Genomic DNA, 25298 nt, shown 5'->3' with positions numbered 1-25298 from the left:
GTAGAGGTGTGAGAAGTCCTTGGTATATTTTATAACTTTTAATTTTTTGGCAAATAGAACAATTAGTCACAAACTTTGATACAACTTGTTAATATAAGGCCAAAATAATTCTTTAGACACTAATTGCAAGGTAACAGAAACTCCTCTATGACCCATGTATGGTTGTTAATGCATTTTCTCCAAAACAAACTATCTAAAGAGCTGTGTGACATATCATGACATGAGTAATCACCAATAGAATTCCAATGATTATCTCTAAGCTTATCTAAACTTTAGAGAATTTAGGGTATTGCTCATAAGACTCTCTCATAGGACTCAAAAGTTCACTTTCAATCACAGAGATGTGGACATTGGGACGTCTACTTAAATCTATCTGGCAAAATGTTTTTCTTTCCTAGTTTGATATTAGATCATGGGTTGGAAGCTCTAGATAAATGAAGCCCATTTGATATGTTCATCAAAACTCAACGGTTGGGTCAACAAATGTCGAGTGCTCTATTGGTCAATTTTGATTTAGAAATTCAGATCCCATTAAGTAATGGTACCATTGAAGTCTCGGAGCATGTACAACAACAACAAGTAATTCCTTTTCATATGTACTATAATTTTTCTCTTCTTACAACTCTCGTAGGCAATGGAGTGACCATCTTGCATGAGAACACCGCACCGAATTTTTTTATTTCCTAGTTTGATATTAGATCATGGGTTGGAAACTCTAGATAAATGAAGCCCATCTGATATGTCCGTCAAAACTCAAGAGCTAGGTCAACAAATGTCGAATCCTCTATTGGTCAGTTTTGATTAGAAATTCAGATCCTATTATGTAATGTTACCATTGAAGTCTCAAAGCATGTACAAAAACAGTAGGTAAATCCTTTTCATATATACTATACTTTTTCTCTACTTACAACTCTCGTAGGCAATGGGGTGACCATCCTGCATGAGAACATAGCACTAAAACCTTTGCCCACTTATATCAATATAACCACCACAAAGAATGGTCAATAAATATCTAGAAGTCTAAGTAGTGGTGCATGAATTAAAGCCTTCTTGAGCTCAAAAAATGGATGGTCTTATCTACTAGTCTAATTAAAGTATTTGGCTTTCTTAAAACGTTCTGTTGGATGTGCAACATATGTAAAGTTTCTAATGAACTTCCCATAGTAGCTACACAAACCAAGAAAAGATTGAAGTTTGTGAATATCACATGGTTTTGGGCCAAGTAACAATGTTTTCCATCTTTTTAGGGTCCACATGAATACCATCAATAGATATTAATGGGCATTAAGAATTTGGTAATGTCTTTAGACTAAAGGTTCACTCACGTGTCTAGATTCATGCCTCTAGACTCACCTCTATAGACTCACATATGCAGGCTCACATATCCAAGTTCATATATGTGGGTTCATGTGTCTAGGTTCACGTCTCTAGATTCAATTCTATAATCTCACATGTGTTTAGGCGAGATAAGGAATGAGAACTTGTACACTAATGCAATAGTGTGACAACAACGAGAGACGGTGATGAAATTGGCTACCCGAGAGACGATGTGGAGCTCTTGAAGTGGTGTGCTCAAGCTCAGCCCATTTGAAACATCCCCACGACAGTTGTAGCTTACTAAGATAAGCTCTTATAAATGTGTTTCTAGGAGAGGCCGAAGTGAGCAATAACACGAGTTTTCCTTGGAATTTGTAGCTAGTATAGATTGCATGTTGGGAAAATCATTCAAGAACATCAGTAGATATGTTCGTGTACGCGTCTTTAAGGTTATAATAATTGGTCCATATAATGTTAGGCATTCGTACCTCTAGACTCATGTCTCTAGGCTTACATCTGTATGCTCACATGTACAAAATCATGTCTCACGTGTCTAGGCTCACATCTCACATGTACAAGCTACTCAAGGCTCACATATCCAGGGCTCATGTGTGCAAGCTCAAAGCTCATATGTCCAAGCTTAGGGCTCACATGTCCACGCTCATGGCCCAAACTCAAGGCTGACATGTCTAGGCTCACGTATCCAGGCTCAGGGGTCATATGTCTAGACTCGCATCTATAGACTCACATGTCCAAAACCATGTCTTTTTTTGTGCTAGATTCTGGGTTCACATTCCCAATCTGAGAGCTTGGTTTGCCTAGTTTTTTATGATTTTTAAGATTTTTTGAACTTGATGGATGTGATTAATGATCCTAATCCTAGTTAATGATTATTATATAAGTATTTAAGTGTTTTTTGATGGATTTGCATGCTTTTAATCTACCAATTCAACAATGCAAAAAAACTTATGAAATTATATAAAATGCATAAACACAATTGACAATCCCAACTCTAATCCACCGTAATAAAGCTCAATGCTCATTTTTTGGAGTGGATTTAACTCTTAATCACAAATATTAAGCTATTCCTTGGCTCAAAGCAATGAAATCCATGCCTGTTGAGATCCAATTTTATGCAAACCACCAATAAACTAGGTTTTTGTCCTTCCAATAGATGAAACTAGAATACCCTAATGTAAATAATCTTCAAATAAAACACAAAAACTAAACATATCCAATGACTCTAAAACTGTATGTTTTTTGGAGTGTGACCACCTTGTTGACACCGACCAATATTGGTGGGTAATCCCAATAGCTTGAAATGGATAGATGGATGCAACTACACCCTAGCCTAGTCCCTAGCATCAATGCCATTCCAGCATTGAGAAACTCACACACACAGTGCTCTGATACATGCATATGTCATTAGTTCTTGCCTCAAAGCCGCAAGTTGTAACTTCCCTAAGTGGGTGCACTAGCTTGTCCACCGTGTCCTCTCTCTATTGTCACACCGAAATGCTCCTTTACTGTGAAAGGGGTGAAGAGAGAGTTCTCTATGCCTAGATAGAGGTAAAAAGAGTTCTCTCACAAAAGGCGAGGAATGAAAAAGAGACGCTAATGCAATGAGACAATCTATATAAAAAAACCTATTCAAGCAAGCATCCATCTAACATGCATGAATCCAATATAATACAAGCAAATAAGAAGAGGAGAGAGGAGAGCTCACATGTAAACTATTGAAAGGAAATTATTGTGTCTTGCTTATTGTCAAAAATGACGTATGTGACTAGTTTTCACACTAGACCAGCCAAACTTAAAAATGGTCTGGCCTCTATTATTAGTCCTAAGCAACTACGTACACAAAGTCTATAGACTTTCCCTATTTGACATTTAGGGCATGGTAAGGCTACTTATATGTTCCAGCACCATCTTACAAAAGATGAGTGCCCGTTTGAGTGAGTAAGATGGCAAAGCGCCTTGCGTTAGGTCAGGCGAGTGAAACTATGTTAACTTATAGAGCGGTTATTAACACCTGTCTAGGTTCATGCCTTTAAACTCATGTTTATAGATTCACATCTTCAGGTTCACACCTCTAGACTCGTGTTTTTATAGGCTCATGTGTCCAAGATAATATGTTTAGCTAGATTCACGTCATCTACAAGCTCACGTATCCAAGCTTATGTATTCTGGTTCATGTCTACAAGCTCATGTGTTTAGGTTCACATCTGCGGATTAACGTATTTTTTATATACCTAGGCTCGCTTACTTTTCTTTTATGAAATAAGCCTACTTGGGTAACGAGGAACTTTTAAGAATTATGCCTATGATAGGATTGGTATGCAATAATTGGATAATAATTATACTTCAATTCCCCAATAATTATAAAGGACAAGAATTTTCTCTTAGAATCCTACTTGGGTAATGACGAACTTTTAAGAATTATGTCTATGATAGGATTGGTATGCAATGATTGGATAATAATTTTACTTCAATTCCCCAATAATTCTAAAGAACAAGAGTTTTCTCTTAGAATCCTCAAAATACATGGGTAAGTATGTTCTTTTACGAGTCTTTAAGACAGTAATAATTGATCAGTACAAAGGTATGCTTACCTCTAGACTTGCATCTCCAAGCTCACATCTGTTACAAGCTCATGTGTCCAACTTCATGACTCATGTGTAAGCTCATGTCTCACCTATCACGACTCAGCTCACGGCTCATATATCCAAGCTTACATTTGTAGCATGTCTAGATTCGTGTCTTTTTACGTGAGACTGTGGGCTCACGTCCCCAACCCAAGAGAGCCAATTTGGCCTAGTTTTTTGAATTTCTTGATCTTAATGAGGGTTGATTAATGATCCTAATCTTAATAATTGATCGTTATGCAAGAAATTAAGTGCTTTTTATGGTTTTTTGTTGAATTTGCATGCTTCTAAGCTACCAATTTAACAATGCATGAACAAAATTAATTGTCTCACTCTAATCTACGTCTAATAGAGCTTAATGCTCATGTTTTCAAAGTGGATTCCATTCCTAATCATAATTGTTAAGCTATTCCTTAGCTCAATGAAATGAAATCTGAGTTTTTGGGCTCTAAAATCATGCAAACCACCAAGAAATCAAGGTTCTTCCCTTCCAAGAGATAAAACCAGAATGCCCTACTGTAATTAAACTTCAAATCAAACTAGAATATCCTAATGCATTTACAGTTCAAAGAAAATTTAAAAAACAATTACTAGATACATTCAATAACTCCAAAACCGTATGTTTTTTGAAGCGTGATCTCCTAATCAATACCGGGAAGTATTGGGTAAATCCCAATAGCTTGAAATGGACGGATAAACGGATCTAAGTCCTAAGCTAGTCATCGCTATAAACGACACGAAATATATTCAAGTCAAGAGCTTACCTTAGCCTTGCCGAAACAAGTGTCGTTAGACCTCACCTTAGAGCCACACTTGCACCTTCCCTACGTAGCCATGCTAGCTCGTCTATTAACGTCATCACTCCATCGTCACATCAGAATGCATAGGGTGGAGAGAGCTCTCTTAAGGGTTCTAATAAAAGATAAGGAAAATACAACATAAGTACTAAAGTACTATGTACATGCGATCAATAATGTGAACATGCGAAGTGGAGTGGGTAGGTGTGGACTAGTCGGTGTAGTCCCGTTGTAGAATCTACCCGCGTGCAGTGATGTAAATGTCGTGAATGGTCATGTAGGCACCTCGTGAGAGTGTCCTTCATGATGGTTCTCTCACAAAAGGAGAGGAAAGAAAAAGCTAATGGAAGAGGGAAACCTACAAGCAAATAATTATCTAGCACCATGCGTGAATCCAATAGCATACAAGCAAGCAAGAGTAGAGAAGAGAAGAGCTCACAAGTATTCTATTGCAAGGGAATTATTGTGTATTACTTATTGTCAAAAATGACATATACACGTGACTAGTTTTCTCACTAGGCCGATCAAACTTGAAAATGTTCCGACCTCTTTTACTGAAATGCACATGCAAGCATGTCTAGAAAGCTAACTGATTAAAAAAACACTAAGGTGTCCAACGAGAGCAACCCAGCCAGTGTTAGCTCAACTGCTCCACCATGGTGAGTGACTAATAGAATGATTTTACACACCAAAATTTTTGGTGAGTCAAATGTATCCTGCTAAAGTATGTGTCAATGTCATAAGATTTTCGAAGGTAACAAGATCAAGGCTATCACATGCCTCCTCTCCACTGCTACTGTATGCTGTACCACACAGGAGAAGAGGGACTACGTCACACTCAACTTGAACCACAAAAGCTGTCTACTTCTCTTCCTTCTCTCCCAAATCAGCTCCCTTGGGTGTTTTATGCTTGAACTGTATTTTTCTGCAAAAAGTGATCAAGTAGTAGTTACCATAAGTGTCATTTGAAAGCCAACTATTTTAGACTTGATATGAGGCAACTCACGTTCAAGTGGAAGGATTGTTGTTTCAGCTTCATTTAATGCAGACACGGCATCCATTGCTAGTTCTCTCCATTCCTCGGCACAAGAATAAGAGATCCCCATGCCGACACTCAGCCCACGTAAAATGTGTATTGTTCTCAGGACAAAGAACATCTCTTTTGGAAAGTTCTGCAATGCCAAAACTTTACGTTAAATTCATGCAACATGACTGTTAGGATCAAGAATTTGTCTTTTACCCCGTCATATTGAGTAGGATATGTCAGGTATATCACCTGTATGTTCAAAAGGTGAGTTGGAAACAATCAATTAAGCCAAGCGGATAATAAAGCATGATTAAAGACCTGGAGTCTCACAGGTATAACACATTCTTCTAGTGCCCAAGGTATAGGTTTGGTTACACCGCCTCTGCAAGCTTTGCAAAGCCCGCATCAGGGCAAAGAAATGCATTCACTCTTGCCAAGGTAGCTCTCACATACAACAAAGGATAGTTCTGAAAACTTAACTGGACAATTGGATATCATCACCTTTCAAGCTTTCAAGAATCCTAGCATGAGGCGTTCCACTTGGATTTGGAAGGACACTAGGTTCCACAATACTGGAGCCTGTCTGTCACGCTACTTTAAGAGTGTTGCACCACTTAATAAAAGAAAGAGAACAAGCTCTCAGATAGTGCACATTCAAACACAAGATTTCGTGGGCGAAATGACAAAAAAGCTCATATGGGAGCTGATATGTTCATGTATATCCAACCGAAGCCAAGGCAGGTATGTTAACACTTATTAATGGCATAGTTGCAGGAAAAGACCATTCCGGCCCTATGGAACGGGGAAACACCATTTTTCATTCTCTACTATTCCTGTTTCCTTTCAACTGTTCCCGTTCTTATTTTCTCATGATTATGTATATATTTGAACATCATGCGTTCCTACCGTCCCATTCCCCGTCTGTACTACAATCACGTTCCTCATTCTATGCAACCATGATCAATGGACTAGGGGTTAACCAAATGTTCCTAAAAGGAGAGCTGAGCTCAGGAGTGCCTCCGGCTAGACTGCTTCCCTCTCTTCCCCTTGCACGCTTGAGTGCACCCCCTTCCCCCCACCAGCACACACTTTCTCCCTGCCCTTACCACTGCGTTTCAGTCAGGACTCACGCGACGCATGGAGACTATTCCATGAGCATTCACCATCACCAGCCATTACCTCCACAGAGATTTGGGGTGAGTATGCAGCATCCCTGTACACAGCACCAGGACAGTTGCCCCTGCCAGACCCATCGGAGCCATGCCCAAAGACATGTGCTTTCTTTACTGCTGAGATGGTAAGGAAAGCTATTGACAGGATGAGGACTGGGAGAGCATATGATCATGATGGTTTGGTAGCAGAGCACTTTATTCATGCCAGAGCTATGCTTGCAGAGCTTATTGCTATGATGTTTAACCGAGCCATGTGTGAGGGTTTTCCTGAGACTTGGAATATGTCCACGATTGTGCCTATCTTCAAGTCAGGGGATCCCGTGCTTCCTGGGAATTATCGTACCATCATGATTGGTCACACATTGGCTAGATTATATGCATCTATTCTTGAGCAGGAGTTGAGTAGATGGGCAGAGAGAGAGGGCATACGTGCATCAGGGCAAGCAGGGTTCAGGAGAGGTTTCTCCACTCTTGATCATATCTTGACACTCAGAGCTATTATTGAGGAGGGCAGATTATATGGCAAGAGGATTTATTGTTGCTTTGTGGATTTCCGCAAAGCTTTTGACACAGTACCGAGAGCCAGACTGATGCACAGACTACAGGAGATGGGAGTGCCCACAGAGCTGATTTGGGGAATCATGGCTTTATACAGGAGAGTTGTGGGGCAGGTACGTACTACTCAGGGTATATCTGAGATGGTTCACTCCACTATTGGGGTGAAACAGGGCTGTCCCCTTTCTCCCACCTTATTTGGGATGTATGTGGATGAGGTTCCGGACTATGTAGAGCAAGAGGGTGACAGAGGAGCACAGCTAGCAGGGACATGGATTCCGCTGTTATTGTATGCTGATGATATTGTGCTGATCTCAGATGCTCTAGAGGGGATGCAGCGTCATTTGGATGCATTGCACACGTTTGCACAGGACAGTGGATTGTCTGTTAACCTTGGTAAAACGAAGGTGATGGTGTTTAACACCACAGCACAGTGGGTTAGGAGGTCAATACCCACCTTTACATATGGTCAGGAGACAGTGGAGTATACAGATGCATATACTTACCTTGGTGTGGTTTTTAGTGGCCCACTATTTTCCTTGAGGAGAGCAGCGGAGACCAGATTGACCAGAGCTTATGCAGCATTGGGGAGACTAGAGAGGATGTGTTCGCAGGTTCAGTTTCAGGAACCTCGAACAAAGCTCTGGCTCTTTGACACTTTGGTCACTTCAGCCATGCTGTATGGAGTGGAGATATGGGGACCCTCAGTGGATCACCAGAGCCGAGCTGTAGCACTGATGGATGGAGACGTATGGAGAGGCCCTTGGTTTCTATGATTTCCCAGATGATTAGGGCCAAGGCCTCCGTACCACATGATATCATCTGTGCAGAGATGGCTGCCCCCCCATTGGTAGTAGAGGCACTCACTCGATCAGTCTCCTTTATACATAGCACTTGGGCTCTCCCTAGAGACAGATATGCTCGCTTAGCCCTGGAGTCTTCACGACAGTTGGCATCACAGGGAGACGGATCATGTTGGTATGCACAGATGATAGCTTGGTTCCAACTGCATGGCTTTAGTATGGACAGGCTACCTCCATTTCGGTACTCCCTCGATGCACCCTCCCTCTCTCTCACACGGGCAGAGATTACCAGACTTATCAGGCAGGACTTGATTCAGCTGGACACTAGGAGGACATGGATACAGCCGACACACGAGCTTGGTACGAAGATGGCTTTCTATAGAGATCATCTTCTCCAGCTCACGCAGGATGGGTTTGTGATTAGACCCAGCTACATGGATACTCATCTTTCTCATGGGGTACGGTGTGCTATTGGTCAGATGCGCACATCCTCACACCCGCTAGAGATTGAGACTGGAAGATTCAGAGGAGTACCAGCTGAGGCCAGGATTTGTCAGCTGTGCCAAATGGAGCCAGAGACAGAGTTACATTACATATGTCACTGTCCAGTATATTATGAGATACGAGGCCGTTTTCACTGCCTGTTTAGAGAGGGTTTCGGACCACTTTCTAGAGTCATGAGATACCAGGATCAGAGATGCCTCGGATTATTCTTGCTGGAGCTTCGTAGACATAGAGAGGGTCTCTTGAGAGGGAGGGGATCAGAGAGGGAGAGACACCTACAGAGGCAGATTACAGACTTCTTTCAACCAGAGATTGAGCAGTCAGGCCAGCAGGCATTGCAGATAGCCCCAGAGTATAGCCGCACCAGAGGTACACTGATTGATCAGGCTATAGAGCTGGGGCGGTCCAGGTGCCCCAAGATGAGAGGCCCATTTCGACACCGGCGGAAACTACAACAGAGGATCAGGTCCATACTAGCACGGCATGGGAGACGTCCAGTCAGAGTACTCACCATGGAGGACATTAAGGATATTCGCCATCGACCGATGAGAGACATCTTTGGATAGTGATGTGTATGATGCTTACCTTTGTTGCTAGAGTTTTCCTCCCAGATGTTATCCATTAGGAGCTCCTAGTACCATACTTTTCCTCATAGTTGTTTCAGTTTAGTTGTTTTTAGCTTTTCTTACACAGACATTGTATCAGATCCACCAATTGTTGTAACCTTTTTGGTCTCATAGGTCATTTTGGCCTTCTGAAGAGGTTAATATATCATTTGATTTCATTACTCTGTGTGTGTGTGTGTGTGTGTGTGTGTGTGTGTGTGTGTGTGTGCAGGCAAGTGGGCTATCTACAAAGATGGTAGGGTCATTATCACTGAGCACCGTCCCAAATAGGGACGCGGGGTCTATGAGACCAAACATCTGAGGTTGGCAATATAGAACTGCAATGGCATGTTGTGGTCGAATCCAAGAGGCTTGAGCGAGATTCTCACAAGCAAGGATGTCATTTTTTATACGGAGACTCATCAAAGCCCTAAGAGGGGTTTACCATACATATATGAGTGGGAGTCTGCTTTTCGAGGCGAGACCCGCACATCAAGAGGAGTACGTGGCTCTGGAGGGGTAGTTGTCCTTTTTAGATCCCATCTTCGACAGATTCTTAGCATCGCTCGGAAGGACGAGGATGCATGGAATCTTTGGGTGCAGCTACAGCTTAGCAGTGACAGAGTCATCCACATTGCTATATGTTATTTTGCACCACACCACTCCCCTTACGCCGCACAGCATGGCCAGTCATCGTACTTACCATTATATGGGGATATTATGGAGCTCTCACATCTGGGGGAAGTCCTCTTGCTTAGGGATTTCAATGCCAGGACGGGAAGTCAACAGGTCCCACTACTCGATCTGGACGACCCTATCAGACTACAAGAGCTGGACATCACTGACACAGAGCTACAGAGATCATCACAAGACCATGAGGAGGTCACGGTGTATGGGAGATATTTCTTAGAGCTGGGAGCTGCACATGGTCTCGTTATCTATAACGTGATGTCTCGATGGCCCTCCTCCGACACCCTCACCTCCTTCCCTCACTCAGGAGATACTAGCACAGTGGACTACCTTATGGGATCTCCAGCTTTGGCACACCTTGTCCCCGACTTCTCCATCTCCTCACCCCCTTTTGAGGCTGCCCATGCCTACCTCTGTTTCACTCTTACTTGCACACCACCCGCCCCTCCGCCACCACCCCCCATCTCACATTACACTTAGGTCCTTCTTGATCATAAGCTTGACCTTGTTTACTCCAACCACATCTACCGCCAACTCCAGGATGTGGAACCTATTGTCCCCCTATCCACCCTCACATCATAGCTCACCACCATACTCCACACATCCGCCACCACTTCTTTCATCTGCACATGACGGTCTACCGCCAAGCCACCTTGCAGTTCCATGCCCCAGAACTGTTGGTATGATGACGAATGTCCGGCCACATGCTCTCGTCTTAAGCATGAGGTATGGATTGGGCAAATCACGAAGCGCCAAGCACAACGGATTTCTCAACGGCTCACCCAATGCAAGAAACGGGAGTTCTACGCTCGGTAAGAGGATGAGTTATACCGAGTTTTCTTAGGGCCGAACTGCAAAGAGGCCTAGAGGAAACTCCGAGAACATCGCCCTCCCACACCTATCACCTGCCCGGACACATGGCACTCCTATGCACGCTCCCTCTATCATATCCCCCATCAGCCACCCCTACCCCCACCATCAGATCCCCGTCCCACCACCTCCACCTTCTTCACAAAGGGCATGGTCCTCAAAGCCATTCGTAGACTATGCAATGGGTGAGCCCAGGATCATGAGGGACTCACTGCCAAGTACATCTCGCATGCCGACGACACCTTGGCGCCCCTATTAGCTTACATGTTCAGTAGAGCCCTTTGTGAAGGATTTCCACCCTCTTGGTCCACCAACACCATCACCCCCATCCTCAAAGCCAGAGATCCACTTGATCCTAATAATTATAGGACAATCATGATTGGCCACACATTGGCCAAACTCTATGGATCAGTGTTAGCGGAGCTCAGTTCATTTGCACAGAGCCAAGGATGCAGAGCCTCAGGACAGGCTGGCTTTCGAAGGAGCTACTCTACCCTTGACCACATCTTCACCCTCCGTGCCATCATCGAGGAGGGTAGAACACGACATCAGAGGATTTATTGCTATTTTGTGGATTTCCGCAAAGCTTTTGATACTGTACCCCGAGCCCACCTTCTACACCATCTACAAGAGATAGGAGTCCCACCTTCTACACCATCTACAAGAGATAGGAGTCCCATCTGACATGGTTTGGAGCATCATCACCCTCTATGAGTCCATCACCGGACGAGTGAGAGCCCCAAGAGGTACATCATGGGAGATTTCCAGGACTATTGGGGTGAAACAAGGCTGCCCTCTATCACCCACTCTTTTCAGCCTCTACATTGATGAGATCTCGACTTCATTGACAGATTAGGCAGGGCTAGTCCCACACTGGCAGGCATATTGATTCCCATACTACTTTATGTAGATGACATCGTCCTCCTCTTAGACTCAGACGAGGGGCTTCAAAGATGGTTGGATGCCTTACAAGACTTCTCCACTCGGTAAAACCAAGGTAATGGTCTTCAATACCTCTCGCTCCTTCACATCCAGATTGAGCTTCACATATAGAGGGGATCCTGTGGAGATTGTCTCATCCTATGTCTACCTTGGTGTCAATTTCAGTGGCCCAAGCTTCACCGTGCTTCCCGCAACACATGCCAGAGTGACACGGGGTTATGCAACCTTGAGCTCACTTGAGTGGCAGTGCTTCCAAGCACATTTCCAAGAGCCCAAGACGAAGGGTTGGCTTTTTGACACCCTCGTCACACCAGCCTAGATGTATGGAGCAGCCTTTTGGGGGCCAGATTTACCCAATGAAGATTAGCAACAAGTTGAGAGGCCCCAGGTCATGATGTTCTCCCGTATGATCCACAGCAAACCATCAATCCCACACCAGATTATCCAAGCATAGTTTGCTGCAGCCCCGATCATAGTGGATGCACTCTTCTAGACAACCACATACCTCCATCGCATCAGTCACATGGATCCCCACAGGTACCCAAGGCTTGCCCTAGAGTCCTCAAGACAGCTAGCATTTGAAGGCCACTCTCGAGTATGGTATGCACTAGATTCCACTTGGTTCTCAGTCTATGGGCTCCACATGGACCTCCTACCCCTCTTCAGTACAATTTGGACTCCCCTTTTCTCCGGCTCTCTCACGAGGATACCAACCGGGTTATCCGGTTAGATCTTCTCAGCCTCTACACCCATTGCACATGGATCACACCTTTGGAGCTCCCCACGAAGATGCACTCCTACAGAGATCACTTCCTCACACTCAATGAGGATGGATTCATCCAGCAGCCGGGCTACTTGAGTGTTCACATGTCCCATGCCATGCGGATTGCGATTGGCCAGATACGGGTTTCATCCCACCGCCTCAGAGTGGAGACAGGTAGAGCTAAGCGCATCTTTAGAGCCGAGATGCTCATACGAAGACCCAGAGAGTAGAGGATCTGCCGATTATGCCACACAAGTTGAGACGGAGGAGTATTACATATGTCGCTGCCCAGTATACTATGAGATCTGCGTGAGGTTTCACTGTCTATTTCGTGAGGGATTTGAGCTCCGTAGACACAGGGACACCTTCTTTAGAAAGCTTCGGGCCCAGCCACCCCGCCCCCTCCCTCACCAGCCAGCCATCACCAGTTTCTTCCGGACCCAGGAGGTAGAGGGCACCGATATAGTGGATCTTGTGGACCCTACACGAGCTGCTCCTAACCTACCTCGCCCGAGAGGATTTACCTCAAACTGTGCCTCCGCACTCCAGGGTGCCCAATGCCCCTGCCCCCCTCACCCACCCCCTCCCCCCACCAACAGCCCTCCCCCGTCGGCCATGATCACCTCATCAGCTCCAGATCTAGGACATGCTCCACCACCATCGAGCTACCTTTCCGCATGACATAGCTGAGGGAGACCTCTCGGCCATATTCATTAGCCCCACGCTTGATATTTTGGAGAGTGGTATACCATCAACTCGGAGTTGATGCTGCTCTCATGTTTCTATGTTGTAAGTATTCCATGATGAGTTTCCATGGACAATTTTGTATCACCCCAATGAGATAGCTATGTTTATGTTTTATTTTCCATTCCATGATGAGATATGCCATGGACACTATTGTATCACTTTGGTCTCATAGGCCCATTGGGTCTTTAGTTGACGCTTAATACATCCACATTGGAATCCACTGCCCACAACAGTTCCTCTACTACGACATCAGAGCCCACCACCCGTACCCACGCTCCAGCTCCACGCCCAAGAGGAGTTCTTAGTGAGAGAGCTCGATCCATTCTGCGAGCCAGACGTCCCCGACCCAAAGCATCAGGACCCTCCACCACACAGAGACAGATTCGTGAGGTTCTCCGTCGACATGTCACGCTCCCATCACAGAGGCCTGACATTCACTCCACCATTGGATCGGTTCTGGCCGAGGCGGGTATCGTCATTAGCTAATCACAGCATATCTCACTCTACACGGGATCATCTGCTGCTGATCATATGTACAGTCAGATGTTTTCATTTTACTTTTTCCTTCAGTTTTCCATGGCTCAATATATCCATGGTACCATTGTATTACTTTTGGTCTCATAGGCCCTTGGGGTCTTCCGTAGACGTTAATATAACTTTCTTTCTCTCTCTCTCTCTCATAGGTCGAGTTCGGCCTCTAGTAGACGTTAATACAGCTTTCTTTCTTTCTTTCTTTCTCTCCTTGTATAGGAGTAAAGCTGGAAAGTTCAGTTTTGCAAATGCATAAGCGAACATGACACGTGGGAGGACCTCTTTGGTGGGAGGATTATGGAGCAGCAACTCCAAGTCTTCAACGTCTTGCCATCCGCATTCTTAGTAAGAATGCAAGTTTCTCTCCTATTGAGCAACTATGGAGTGTCTTTAGCCATGTTGCCTCGAAGAAGAGGAACCGCCTTCTAACAACTAGAACAAATGATTTGGTGTATGTGGCAGCCAACTTGCACCTTTTGGCTCAATGTGCAAGTGGTAATCTTGACAATGAGAGCTTCATATCCATGAAGGGAGATTCGGATTCACATTCCGATGAGCTTCCGGCTTCACCAGCTCACAATGCAGCCACGAATGAGAGTTCGGATGATATTCTAAGCTCTATTTGACATTCTCCTTTTTAGAGTGCCTTGATAGCTCTTTGTATTCATTTCCTTAGTTATCCAAGCCCTCTGTTGTACCCTTGTTCTCTTCATGAGAAATCTATGAACATGGCTAGCTGCTGCTACTTTTGAAAATTGTTCTCTTTGAAGGTTTTCCTAGTTTGTACGCTATAAATTTATTGCATTCTTTACTCTATTTGTCTATCTTGTAACTTGTTCCCAAGATAATTACTGTCTCATTCTTATCTAACTCTATCTCATGATGATGTGTCGTTTCCGTTCCCATTCCGAGCACAAATGAACCGGTTTCCCGTTCTGAAGTCCGCCTTCGTTCCCGTTCCCATTCCCGTTCCCGTTCCCCATTCCACGTGACTATGCCCACGAGCCCATCCAAACGGAATGGGTGAAGTATGGGTGTTCCATCCTCTCTGACCGATGTACCAATATAAAGAAGAAAGGCATCCTCAACATTCTAGTGTCTTGCCCTCTTGACACTTACTTCTTGCAGGCTGTGGATGCCGAAAAGGCAGGGAAGAAAACCTCGAGTGATTTCAACTATCGCCACATTTGACAAGCCATAATCCAGGTGAAATACAATTTTGAGTTTGAAGCTTTAGCCTTTGCCTTTTACTCAAGTTTCAACTTTCAAGTCTCATTTATTTTCCATATTCTCATTCAAATTTCATGCATCCATCATCCTTGTGGGTTAGCCCTGAAAATGTGGTTCAAGTGGTTACGGACAATGCGTCCACTCGCCGCAAGATGGGGTGTTTTCTTGAGGTGGAGTTCAAGTCCATAGTGTGGACTCCTTGTGCCTCTCATTGCCTTGACTTGCTTATGGAGGCAAGGCAGTGAGAGGCACTAGGCAAGTTAGAGTGGGTGAAGATTGTGGTGACACAAACCAATCATATTGTCACTTTTTTCGGTCAGCAGGTAAAGGCCCTCGCTACCTTCCGCCATCACACACTTGGACATGAAGAAGCCCTCCTCAACACGCTTTGCCTGCATGTGGCTTCTTCTAGAGTGCCTTTATGATATGATGCCTAAGCTCCAAGTAACAGTGGTTTCGACGGAGTGGCGAGAATGAATACAAGTGAGATACCTTTGCGTATCGATGAGGCAAGAGCCATTCAATGGCTATGCTTGTGAGAGGACTTATGGTGCCAGGTCATAGTCATTGCGATTACTCCCTTGTATAGGGTTTTACACATGACAAACATAGAGGGGGCTACTATGGGACTCCTTAGTCACTTTATGAGAGAGGCCATTGCCGAGATTCATCGCACCACAGTCCTAGATGAGCTTGATCCAGAGTATATGCTAAGAAGGTAAATAAGAATAATTCAATAAACTAATATAGAATGATAAATCTAAATACTTATTCTTTCTTTTTTCTCATATAATATATTCTTTCTTTATTTCAAAATTCAGTGATCTCCTTGAGGCTATACCTAGATGAATCCAAGAACATGCCCAAATTCATCTTATAAGAAAGTGCAATTTATAACCTCATGGTAGTCATCCACAAGACAATAAACCATGAACTCCATCATGCATAGTATGAACTAGATACTACGACATCCCCACTAACGTCATCCCCTTGAGGCTATTCCTCGACACGATGCTATCTTGGCACTCGTGGAGAAGAGATGGAAGTAGATGAAGAGGCCTATCCATGGCCTTGCTGCTTTGTTGCATCTTGCCTACAAAACACTATCACTTTTCACAAATCACGAGTTGCTTTCAACTAGGAATGCTTTCTTACCGAAAGCATTACCAGATGGACAATTTCAGTTCTTACAGGAGCTCATCAACTATAACGATCGGAGGGGCCTTGCATTCGCTAATGAGGTATGTTGGAGGGATTCTATGGTGAAGCCTCTCTTTTGGTGGGAGTCATTTGCGTACCAACAGCCTCACCTACAAAGAGTAGCTTTGAGGATTCTAGCACAGGTAACCACTAAGTTAGGAGCTCTATCCCCGTAGCAATTAGAGTTGAGGATGCTTCCATTGCGGAGTCTTCGTCGGCAATTATGATATCAGGCAACCAATTATGATGATGAGAGCAATGTTCTTACAATGGGGATTTTGGTGGGAGCTCTAAGATATCCTCCTCTAGTGAGGATATATCCAATCTCCTTTTGAGAATTTCACACCCCTTCTATCTTTATTGGCATGTGGAGTATAGGCCTCCTGCGCTTTAGCTAGCCTATGTTTGACTGATTCCAAGATTTCCTTGTAAGACTCCGTGAATCTGTTCGCTTCAGAGACTGAAGACGAGGTTCAAGTCAATAGACTGGAATGGTTTTCCAAACACTGCTTGCGTGTTATGCTTACCTGGAGAAAGAATAGGCAGTGGTTGAAGCAATCTTGCTTTCTTCCCATGAGACGCTTTCACTTTCTGTCAAATAGGACAACATTGCACATAGGTGAACATGTTCTACCTCATCTTTGGCCAATCGTGTGCTTCATATCATCTAGTCCCGTTTCAACAAGGTCTAGTCTAGTGGTCTGAATCAATTATCATAGTCATTGCTCAAAGCATCGGCCATTGGATTGGCCTTTCCTGAAAGGTACTCAATCATGCCACCAAATTGCTAGAAAATTTGGCTCCAACAGAGTTGACGGTCACTCCATTGTGCACTTGGCGTTGTTTGAATCCACTACAATGCTTGACGCCGGTTAGGTGCGAACCTCAAGGTTTCACCCATAAAGGAAATGCTTCCAATGTCTCAGGACCTAAATCACTATGAAAAGTTCTTGTTATAGATTGAGTAATTCTTTTTTGCAGGTAGCAGCTTACGAGACATGTAAGCTACTGGATGGCCATTCTACTGTAAAACAGCTCCAAACACGATGTTACTCACATTGGTGATTATCTGGCACAGCTCATCCCACGAAGCCAGTGCTAGACAAGGAGCCTCTGACAAGGCCACCTTGAGGTTCTTGAATGCCTCCAAAGCTCGTGGAGTCATTCAGATCTGTTGCCTTCTAGTCTTGACACACCCTTAAGCAGATCTGTAAGTTCCATTGAGAGATCAAAGAACTTGTCGATGTGGGTGGAATATGCCTGGCATATGCCCACAAACAATCGAATATCATAAGCTATCTCCAGTATCTCCCAATTGACTATCTCTGCCACTTTGGCTGGGTCAAGTCGGATGTCCTCGGCACTGATAATGTATCTAAGGTAGTGAACCTCGAATAGATAAAACTCCGACTTTTTCTCATTGACGTAGAGTTCGTTGCTTTCCAGCAACTTCAAAACCTTCTCCACATCAATGTCATGCTACTCCATCGTAGCTGAAAATACAAGTATGTCATCCAAAAATATGAACTCATAGTCCCTGAATCTCCACATCATCGTGCGGTTAAATGCAGTTAAATGCGGTTGAATGTGGTTGGGGCATTCGTCAAGTCAAAAGACATGACCACAAACTCATAATGGGTCCATTCTGTATAGAAGGTTGTCTTGGGGATGTACCTCTCAATAATCCGAACCTGCTGGTACCCACTTTTCAAATCTTATTTTGAGAATACCTTGGCAATTATTCAATCTCTCTAAAATGTAATCAATCCGAGGCATAGATAACTTGCTTTTTATTGTCGGCTTATTGAGTGCACGATAATCAACACACAATTGGGAAGAACCATCCTTTTTCATGACAAACAAGACCACGGCAGCAAATGGTGACACACTAGAGCATATGAAGCCAGCCTGCAACAACTCTTGGAGTTGGTAGTCCAACTCCGTTTCCATTGCCTTGGACAGGCGGTATGGAAACTTGCTCAGGGGATCCGAGCCTGGGAGGAGATCAATACTAACTTGTTCAGAGATTCTAACTCTTAGGACAACTGAAATATGCTGTAACTTGTGGATTTATTGTAACTTTCAAGGGCCCTAATCAATTACAAACTTGTAGATAAACGTCAACGAATTCAAGTTGATGGTGGGCACTCTTAAAAGTGTCCACAAGGAGCGTAATGCAGAGGAGGAGACCATATATGCGGAGCTTTACAAAGAGCTAGAGGAGACTAATAGACAAGTCTCTCATACTCGTTCGTGGCCACCGAGCTAGAGATGGAGTACAAGTTTGGCCCATTCTTACTTTTGGCTCCTGAGGCTTTGATTGCCCAATTGCTACTTGTGTCAAACGTGGCTCCACAAGTTTGTGATCCTCCAATCTAGACGGGGGAGAGCTGGCCACACAGTCTAGGCAGTCTGGATAAAAATCACTGCACATTGTGTGCCTTTTTGTATTTCTCGTTTAGCCTGCATGTGGCTTATGCGAGGAAAGTTCGGGATCCTTGGCTCACACTTAATGATTACTCGGGCTTTGGACACATTTTGGGTAATCCGAAAAGTGTGACTAACCCAATCAATGTCTGGCTGGAACTTATGAAACCACTCAATTCCCAAAATAATGTCTACTCCTACAAGAGGGGCATCCATAAAATCTCGCAGAAATTCTATGCCCTGAATAACTAGTTTAGCACCTTGAGCTTCAAACTTGATGCTCGCGTCATGCTTGTGCTAAAACCCTCTATCTTCTTGTCTACCAAAGTCAACCGTCATGCCTATGCTAAATGCCGCTACCTTCTTGTCTACCGAAGTCAACAGGAACTGGGCTCGCCGAGCGGCCTGTTCCGTGACCACATCCTCCGTGCTGCCACTATCAAACAAGACACTAACTCTCTTGCCACCTATGTAGCCAAATGTCTTGAGCAATTCATTTCACTCAAACTCCTGGTCCAGGTCGCCCTTGTGCTTACCTTCGAGCTCTCGGCTAATGATTGCACCAATCGAAGAACCATGGTCCGAAGAACGACCGTTGGGATCTGTGTGGGAGCAGGGCTCACCCACGAAAGCCGTGGAGGCTCGGGTGGTAGTCTGAGAAGTCGTAGTCTTCTTTGGACAATCCTTAGAAGTGTATCATTTGTATGACAAAAGAAACACCTACCCTCCTTATATCGGGCTGTTTCTTCTAGATTGAGCTTACCACCAGTCTTGCCTGTCTAAGCTTTCTAGTCTGGAGTAAGCTTGGGCGCATTAGTCAAGTTCTTGGAGCGAAAGGCTCCCGTGCTCTATCTTGGGGAAGACACCGTCTGGTTCTGGCCTTGTCTCCCCGAGGCGGGCGCCTTGGGAGTGGAAGGCTGGGAAGTCTTGGGCTTTTCTCCATTGTACTTCATCTCAGCACCTTATGCAAGCGAGAGTGCCTCCTCGAAGGTGGGTGGCCAAAACATACGCACTTCCCCCCGCTTAAGATCTAAGATGAATTCATCCCAGACATAAGCTACCATACCAAATCTGGTGTAAGCATGAGCCCACTGAGTCCACCATGGGATGGCCTCATCCTCTAAATACCAACTAGCCAAGAACACTATCAATATCATTCTTCTTAACAACAACAAAATAGGGAGAGAGAGAGAAAGAAAGAAAGAAAGAAAAGAAAGAAAACTATATTAACGTCCTTTAGAGGCCACATCTGACCTATAGGACGGAGAAGAGAGAGAGAGAGAGAGAGAGAGAGGAGTAGACGGAGAAGAAGGGGCTGGAGTACGGGTTCTTTCTTCCAGGATCTATGCCTTTTGCTCTTCCTACTTGGTGTTCTAGTTGCGAATGCTCGCATCATGGTCTGGAACATTGCTCACATCATAGTCTGAAACATCTCCTGCACATTCATGTCTGCAATCCCCGAAGGATTGCTTGGTGCTCCTTGTTCCGGATTTCTTTGTTCTCTCTTTGTCGAAGTTCATCATAGTGGGAATAGTCACATTCTTTCCGGACCGCAACAAAACCATCCACTATGCATGTGGGAGACTTTCCGGATGCTTCCGGAGGCTAAAAACCAACTGTCACACCAAAAGGGGTGCTCCTCCACAGTCTAGAAACCAACCACACAAGCGAAAGAAATTTCTAGTTTTTTGGTTGAACCTTCACATTTGAAGAAGAAGGCTCTAATACCAATGTAACATGCGGAAGTTTAATGAATAGAATCGGTTCTTCAATGGACAGAAGTCAGCAATCTTTCGCGACAAAGATAACGCACAAGATAGATAGATATGTGTAGAAAAAGAGAGAGAAAGAAAGAAAGAAAGAAAGTTATATTAACGTCTTCAAAAGGTCAAAGTGACCTATGAGAACAAAGTTACAACCATGTGACATCTGATACACTGTCTGGAAAAGAAAAGAAAAAACTGAAGGTAAGTATCTAGCCCTACAATACATCAGTAGGGAGCATCCGGAAGCAGCAACTAGGGAGAGTGGGAAGCTAATGCTACTAGTCAAAATGGGGTACATGAGTACATGGATACATGAATACATGAATACATGAATATGGGGGAGTACAAAAGTGATAGTGAGTACAACAGTATATGGCTGGAGTGGTAATCATCCTAGGAGCTCTAGAATGGGTCTCTGCCGGATGGCCTAGATATCTAGCATAGTGAGATGCCTGGTCGAACGAGCCCGATGCCTCGCAATGATGCTCTGAATCCTCCGGTGTAGGCACCGTCTCCGATGTGAGGATCCGCGAATCCTCGGGCGTCTGGATCTGCCCAACTGGATAGCTCTCTCAACTAGAGTCCCACGGGGTGCCTGCTACTACTGGGCTGTCGGCTGTGTGTCGGATGTCCTCCCGGGTAGTCCCTCTAAAGAAGTCAGTAATCTGTCTCTGTGTGGACTCCCTGCCAGTCGGGCACCAGCTCCTGATAATGGACTCTCAATGGTAGCGCCCTCGAATCTTATAATATGCTGTGCAGCGAGACAGATGTAGTGCTCCTCCGTCTCTGGCTCTATCCAACAAATCTGACAAATCCTGTCCCCTAGAGGTATGCCTCTAAATCTGCCTATCTCTATCTCTAACTGATGTGAAGAGGTGCGGATCTGCCCAATGGCGCACCTCAATCCATGAGACAGATGGGTATCCATGTAGCTCAGTCTAAGTATAAAGCCATCCTCAGTGGTGCGGAGAAGATGGTCTCTATAGAAAGCCATCTTCATCCCCAACTCCTATGAGGGCTCTAGCCATGTCCTCCTAGTGTCCAACTGAATGAGGTCCTGTCTGATGACTCTACTAATCTAAGAATGTGTCAAGGTGAGAGAGGGTGCCTCCAGAGAGTACTGGAAGGGTGGAAGTCTGTCTAAACTGAAGCCATGGAGCTCAAACCAGGATGCTATCTACGCATACCAACATGAAGTGTCTCCCTCCATGGCTAGTTGATGAGAGGACTCTAAAGCAAGTCGTGCATACCGGTGTCGGGGAAGCTCCCAGGTGCTATGAATGAAGGACAACACTGATCTGGCAAGAGCCTCGACTACAATCGATGGTGCTCCCATCTTGGCTCTGATAATCTCATGGGGTACCGAGGCCTTAGCCTGAATCATCTTGGAGATCATGGACACAAGTGGTCTCTCCATCGATCTCCATCCATCGTATGTGCATCCTGATCGACTATGACAATCTAGGCTAGGCCCCCAGATCTGTACTCCATATAGCATCACCGATGTGACCAGCGTGTCAAAAAGCCACAGCTTAGTGCATGGCTCCTGAAACTGTACTTGTGAGCACATCCTCTCTAGACCTCCTAGTGCTGCATATCCTCTAGTCAGTCTGGCCTCTGCTGCCCCCCTCATGGAAAATGTGGGCCCAGTGAACACCACTCCAAGATATGTGTATGAGTCAACATACTCCACTGTCTCCTGCCCATATGTGAAAATAGGCGCTAATCTCCAGACCCACTGAGCTGTAGTATTAAACACCATAACCTTGGTCTTACCACGGTTAACTGAGAGCCCACTGTCCTGTGCATAAGCATGTAAAGCATCCAAGTGCCTCTACATACCCTCTGGTGAATCTGTTGTAAGCACAATATCATCAGCATATAAGAGCAGAGGTATCCAAGTGCCAACCAACTGGGCTCCTCTGTCACCTCGTGTCCCAATATAATCAGAGATCTCATCAATGTATAGTCCAAATAGAGTCGGAGAGAGCGGGCAGCCCTGTTTCACCCCTATAGTGGAGTGTACTGGCTGGGAGAGACCCTCTGAAGTCCGCACCTGCCCAACTACTGTCTCATAAAGTGCCATAATACCCCAAATGAGCTCACATGGAACCCCCAAGTCTTGCAGCTCTGCGCATCAGTCTAGCTCTGGGCACTGTGTCAAAGGCCTTGCGGAAATCCACAAAGCCACAGTAGATCCTCCTCTCATGTGCTCTGCCCTCCTCAATGATAACCCTGAGGATAAAGATATGATCCAAAGTAGAGAATCTCCTCTTGAAACCGGCCTGTCCCTGAGCTCGGACCCCTTGTCTCTCTGCCCATCTGCTCAACTCTTGCTCAAGAATAGAGGCATATAGCTTGGCTAGCGAGTGACCAATCATAATGGTGCGGTAGTTAGTCGGCAGGCTCGGATCTCCAGACTTTGAGTACCGGCACAATCGTGGAAGTACTCCAAGTCCCAGAAAACCCCTCACACATGGCTCTATTAAACATGAGAGCTAGCAAGTCTGCAATCATATATCTAGCATGTATGAAATGCTCGGATACAATGCCCTCATGATCCTGTGCCCTCCCTGTATGCAATCTGTTGATGGCCCTCCTCACCATCTCTGCTGTGAAGAAGGTAGAAGTGGGTGGACAGGGCTCTGGAGGGTTCGGTAGTGGTGGCTGCTCTGGTACTGTGTAGAGGGAGGCTGCATACTCGCCCCATGTATCTGGAGAGGTAATGGCCGGAGGCGGGGGGTGCTCTCTAAGCAATCTCGAGGCCTCCCCAGAATCTTGACTCAAAAACAGCTGATACATGTCTCTCTCCAGCCGAGCTAAGAATGCTCTCTTATTCCACCGAATGAGGCATCGGAAGATGATGCGTGACTGTCTATATGTAGTAACACCTGTGGCCTGTAGCCGGGCTCTGAGCTCCCTACAGTCATCATCATACCAACTATTCTAGGGCATGCTCCCAGGACGTGGTGTACTGTGGGCTGCGTGTGTGGGAAGGCCGTCGCTGCAGCTGTATGTAAAGCCTCTGTTAGGATCTGTGTGAGCTCTGCTAATGGCCTCTGTGGATCCTCTGCACTCAACAAGCTGTAGATCTCTGCAGTGTATACTCCATCAGTCTCTCTACAGAAGGTATATCTCAGGTGATAGGAGGACTGCCCAACCTGGCGGGTACTGTAGTGGAAATCCACCGTAAAGGAGAGAAGTGCATGATCCATTGTAACTCCGATGGGCCTGGGGCCAATCGCAAAATCCTAGATACTCAGGATGAAGGCTTGCGAGGCTAAAACATAATCCACTGTGCTGGCCCCATGTCTGTGTGGAAAGCAAGTAAAGCCACTGGCAAGTTGATACCTCTCTAGGCCATTGAAAACGGCCAGCCCATGTGCAGTCCACATCTCCAAGAGGTATCTCCCATACTCAGTACACTCCACCTCATCCTGTGATCTCCGGGTCAAACACATCTCCTCCACATCTATCTCTCTCAACATCTCCTCCGAAGTGTCAAAGAAGGAGGTCTAGTACTGAGCCGTTCGAGCATTAAAGTCCCCAAGTATGATAGCATCTCCCTCCCTGGAGAACTCCCATATGTCCTCATCTAGATTCATATATGAAGATTGCCCCTTGGGCGCCGCATAATGAGATGTGCTGGGTGGAAAGTAACATATAGCAATGTATAGGGGTCTACCCTCATCTGCCCTAACTCTGACCCACATGTACCTCACACTCTCATCACGGCGCATAACATGGATGAGTGGCTGAAGCTCCTCTGTAAAAAGAACTGCAACTCCTCCAGATCCGCGACCACCATGCTTCGAACGGGCCTCCTATCTACAAGTCGTCTCCCATCTGTATCCCGCCACTCTCGGTAATGTGCTGCCTGGGGCCTGATGTGTCTCTGAGTACAAGACCATGTACGGGACTTGTACACGTGAGCAAGACCATGTACCGTACTTGCACACCTAAGCAAGACCATGTACGGGACTTGTACACCTAAGCTTGGACACTTACAGTGGAACCAGATTCCACTCCATGTCCTGCACTTGCTGTACAGATATGTCCATGTGGCATCCAAGTGCGGGATGCACGTGACAAGGCCAATGCTTCATTTGCCGATAGATGGGACATCTTGCTAGACTTGTCCTCACCGTCAATCCAAGAGGGCTCCTCCAGTGGTGTCAACCCCCCCCCCCCCCCCCCCCCCCCCTCACCGTCAATCCAAGAGGGCCCCTCCAATGGTGTCAACCCCCCCCACCCCCCCCCCAATTCCCAGTTTGGATCCTCATCAAGGGGGAGGGGTGATATCGACCCCCAGGCGTCAAAGCACCAGGGCCCGGCCTTGGAGGATCCCGCTGGTAGGCGGAACCACCATCGGACTTCCAGAACAAAGTGGCGTTGCCAAACGCGCCAATCTGGCAAGCCACAGGAGGATACGGTTTTGTCAAAGAACCGTATCCTCACGGGCACTTATTTCAGCAACCCCCCAACAATTACCCCCCCCCCCCCCCCCACCTTGCCAGAGCGCTCCTGCCACCTGCTAGCCGCACTCGACCCCAAGAAGAGGCAGCTCACTAGTTTGGTTCACCCGTTTCACAAAGCCAATAGCAATGACCATCACATGGAGGGCAAGATTAGTGCCCATCTAGCATAGCTTCACCCTAGGACAGATACTCTGTCCAAACCCACGCTCAAGACTCTTCAAGTGGAGGG

At 45.5% G+C, this 25298-nt stretch overlaps 1 protein-coding gene across 1 annotated transcript in view; it reads right to left on the bottom strand.

The window, feature by feature from the left end:
- Nucleotides 1-5207: 5207 nt before the first annotated feature.
- Nucleotides 5208-25298, bottom strand: part of LOC147618817 (uncharacterized) — a 56113-nt gene continuing 36022 nt past the window's right edge. The window contains exons 11-12 of the mRNA XM_086773890.1: nucleotides 5766-5931; nucleotides 5208-5684 (exon numbers count right to left, since the gene is read on the bottom strand). Of these exons, the coding sequence (XP_086630016.1) occupies nucleotides 5587-5684; nucleotides 5766-5931 (264 nt within the window). The 3' untranslated portion in view covers nucleotides 5208-5586. The remainder of the gene's footprint in view (nucleotides 5685-5765; nucleotides 5932-25298) is intronic.

Source organism: Cibotium barometz, chromosome 34, assembly GCF_041138505.1.
Source record: "Cibotium barometz isolate CiBa-2024 chromosome 34, ASM4113850v1, whole genome shotgun sequence".
Lineage (NCBI taxonomy): Eukaryota > Viridiplantae > Streptophyta > Polypodiopsida > Cyatheales > Cibotiaceae > Cibotium > Cibotium barometz.
Note: the sequence above shows the minus strand (reverse complement) of the source record. Positions and strands in the feature narration are given on the sequence as shown.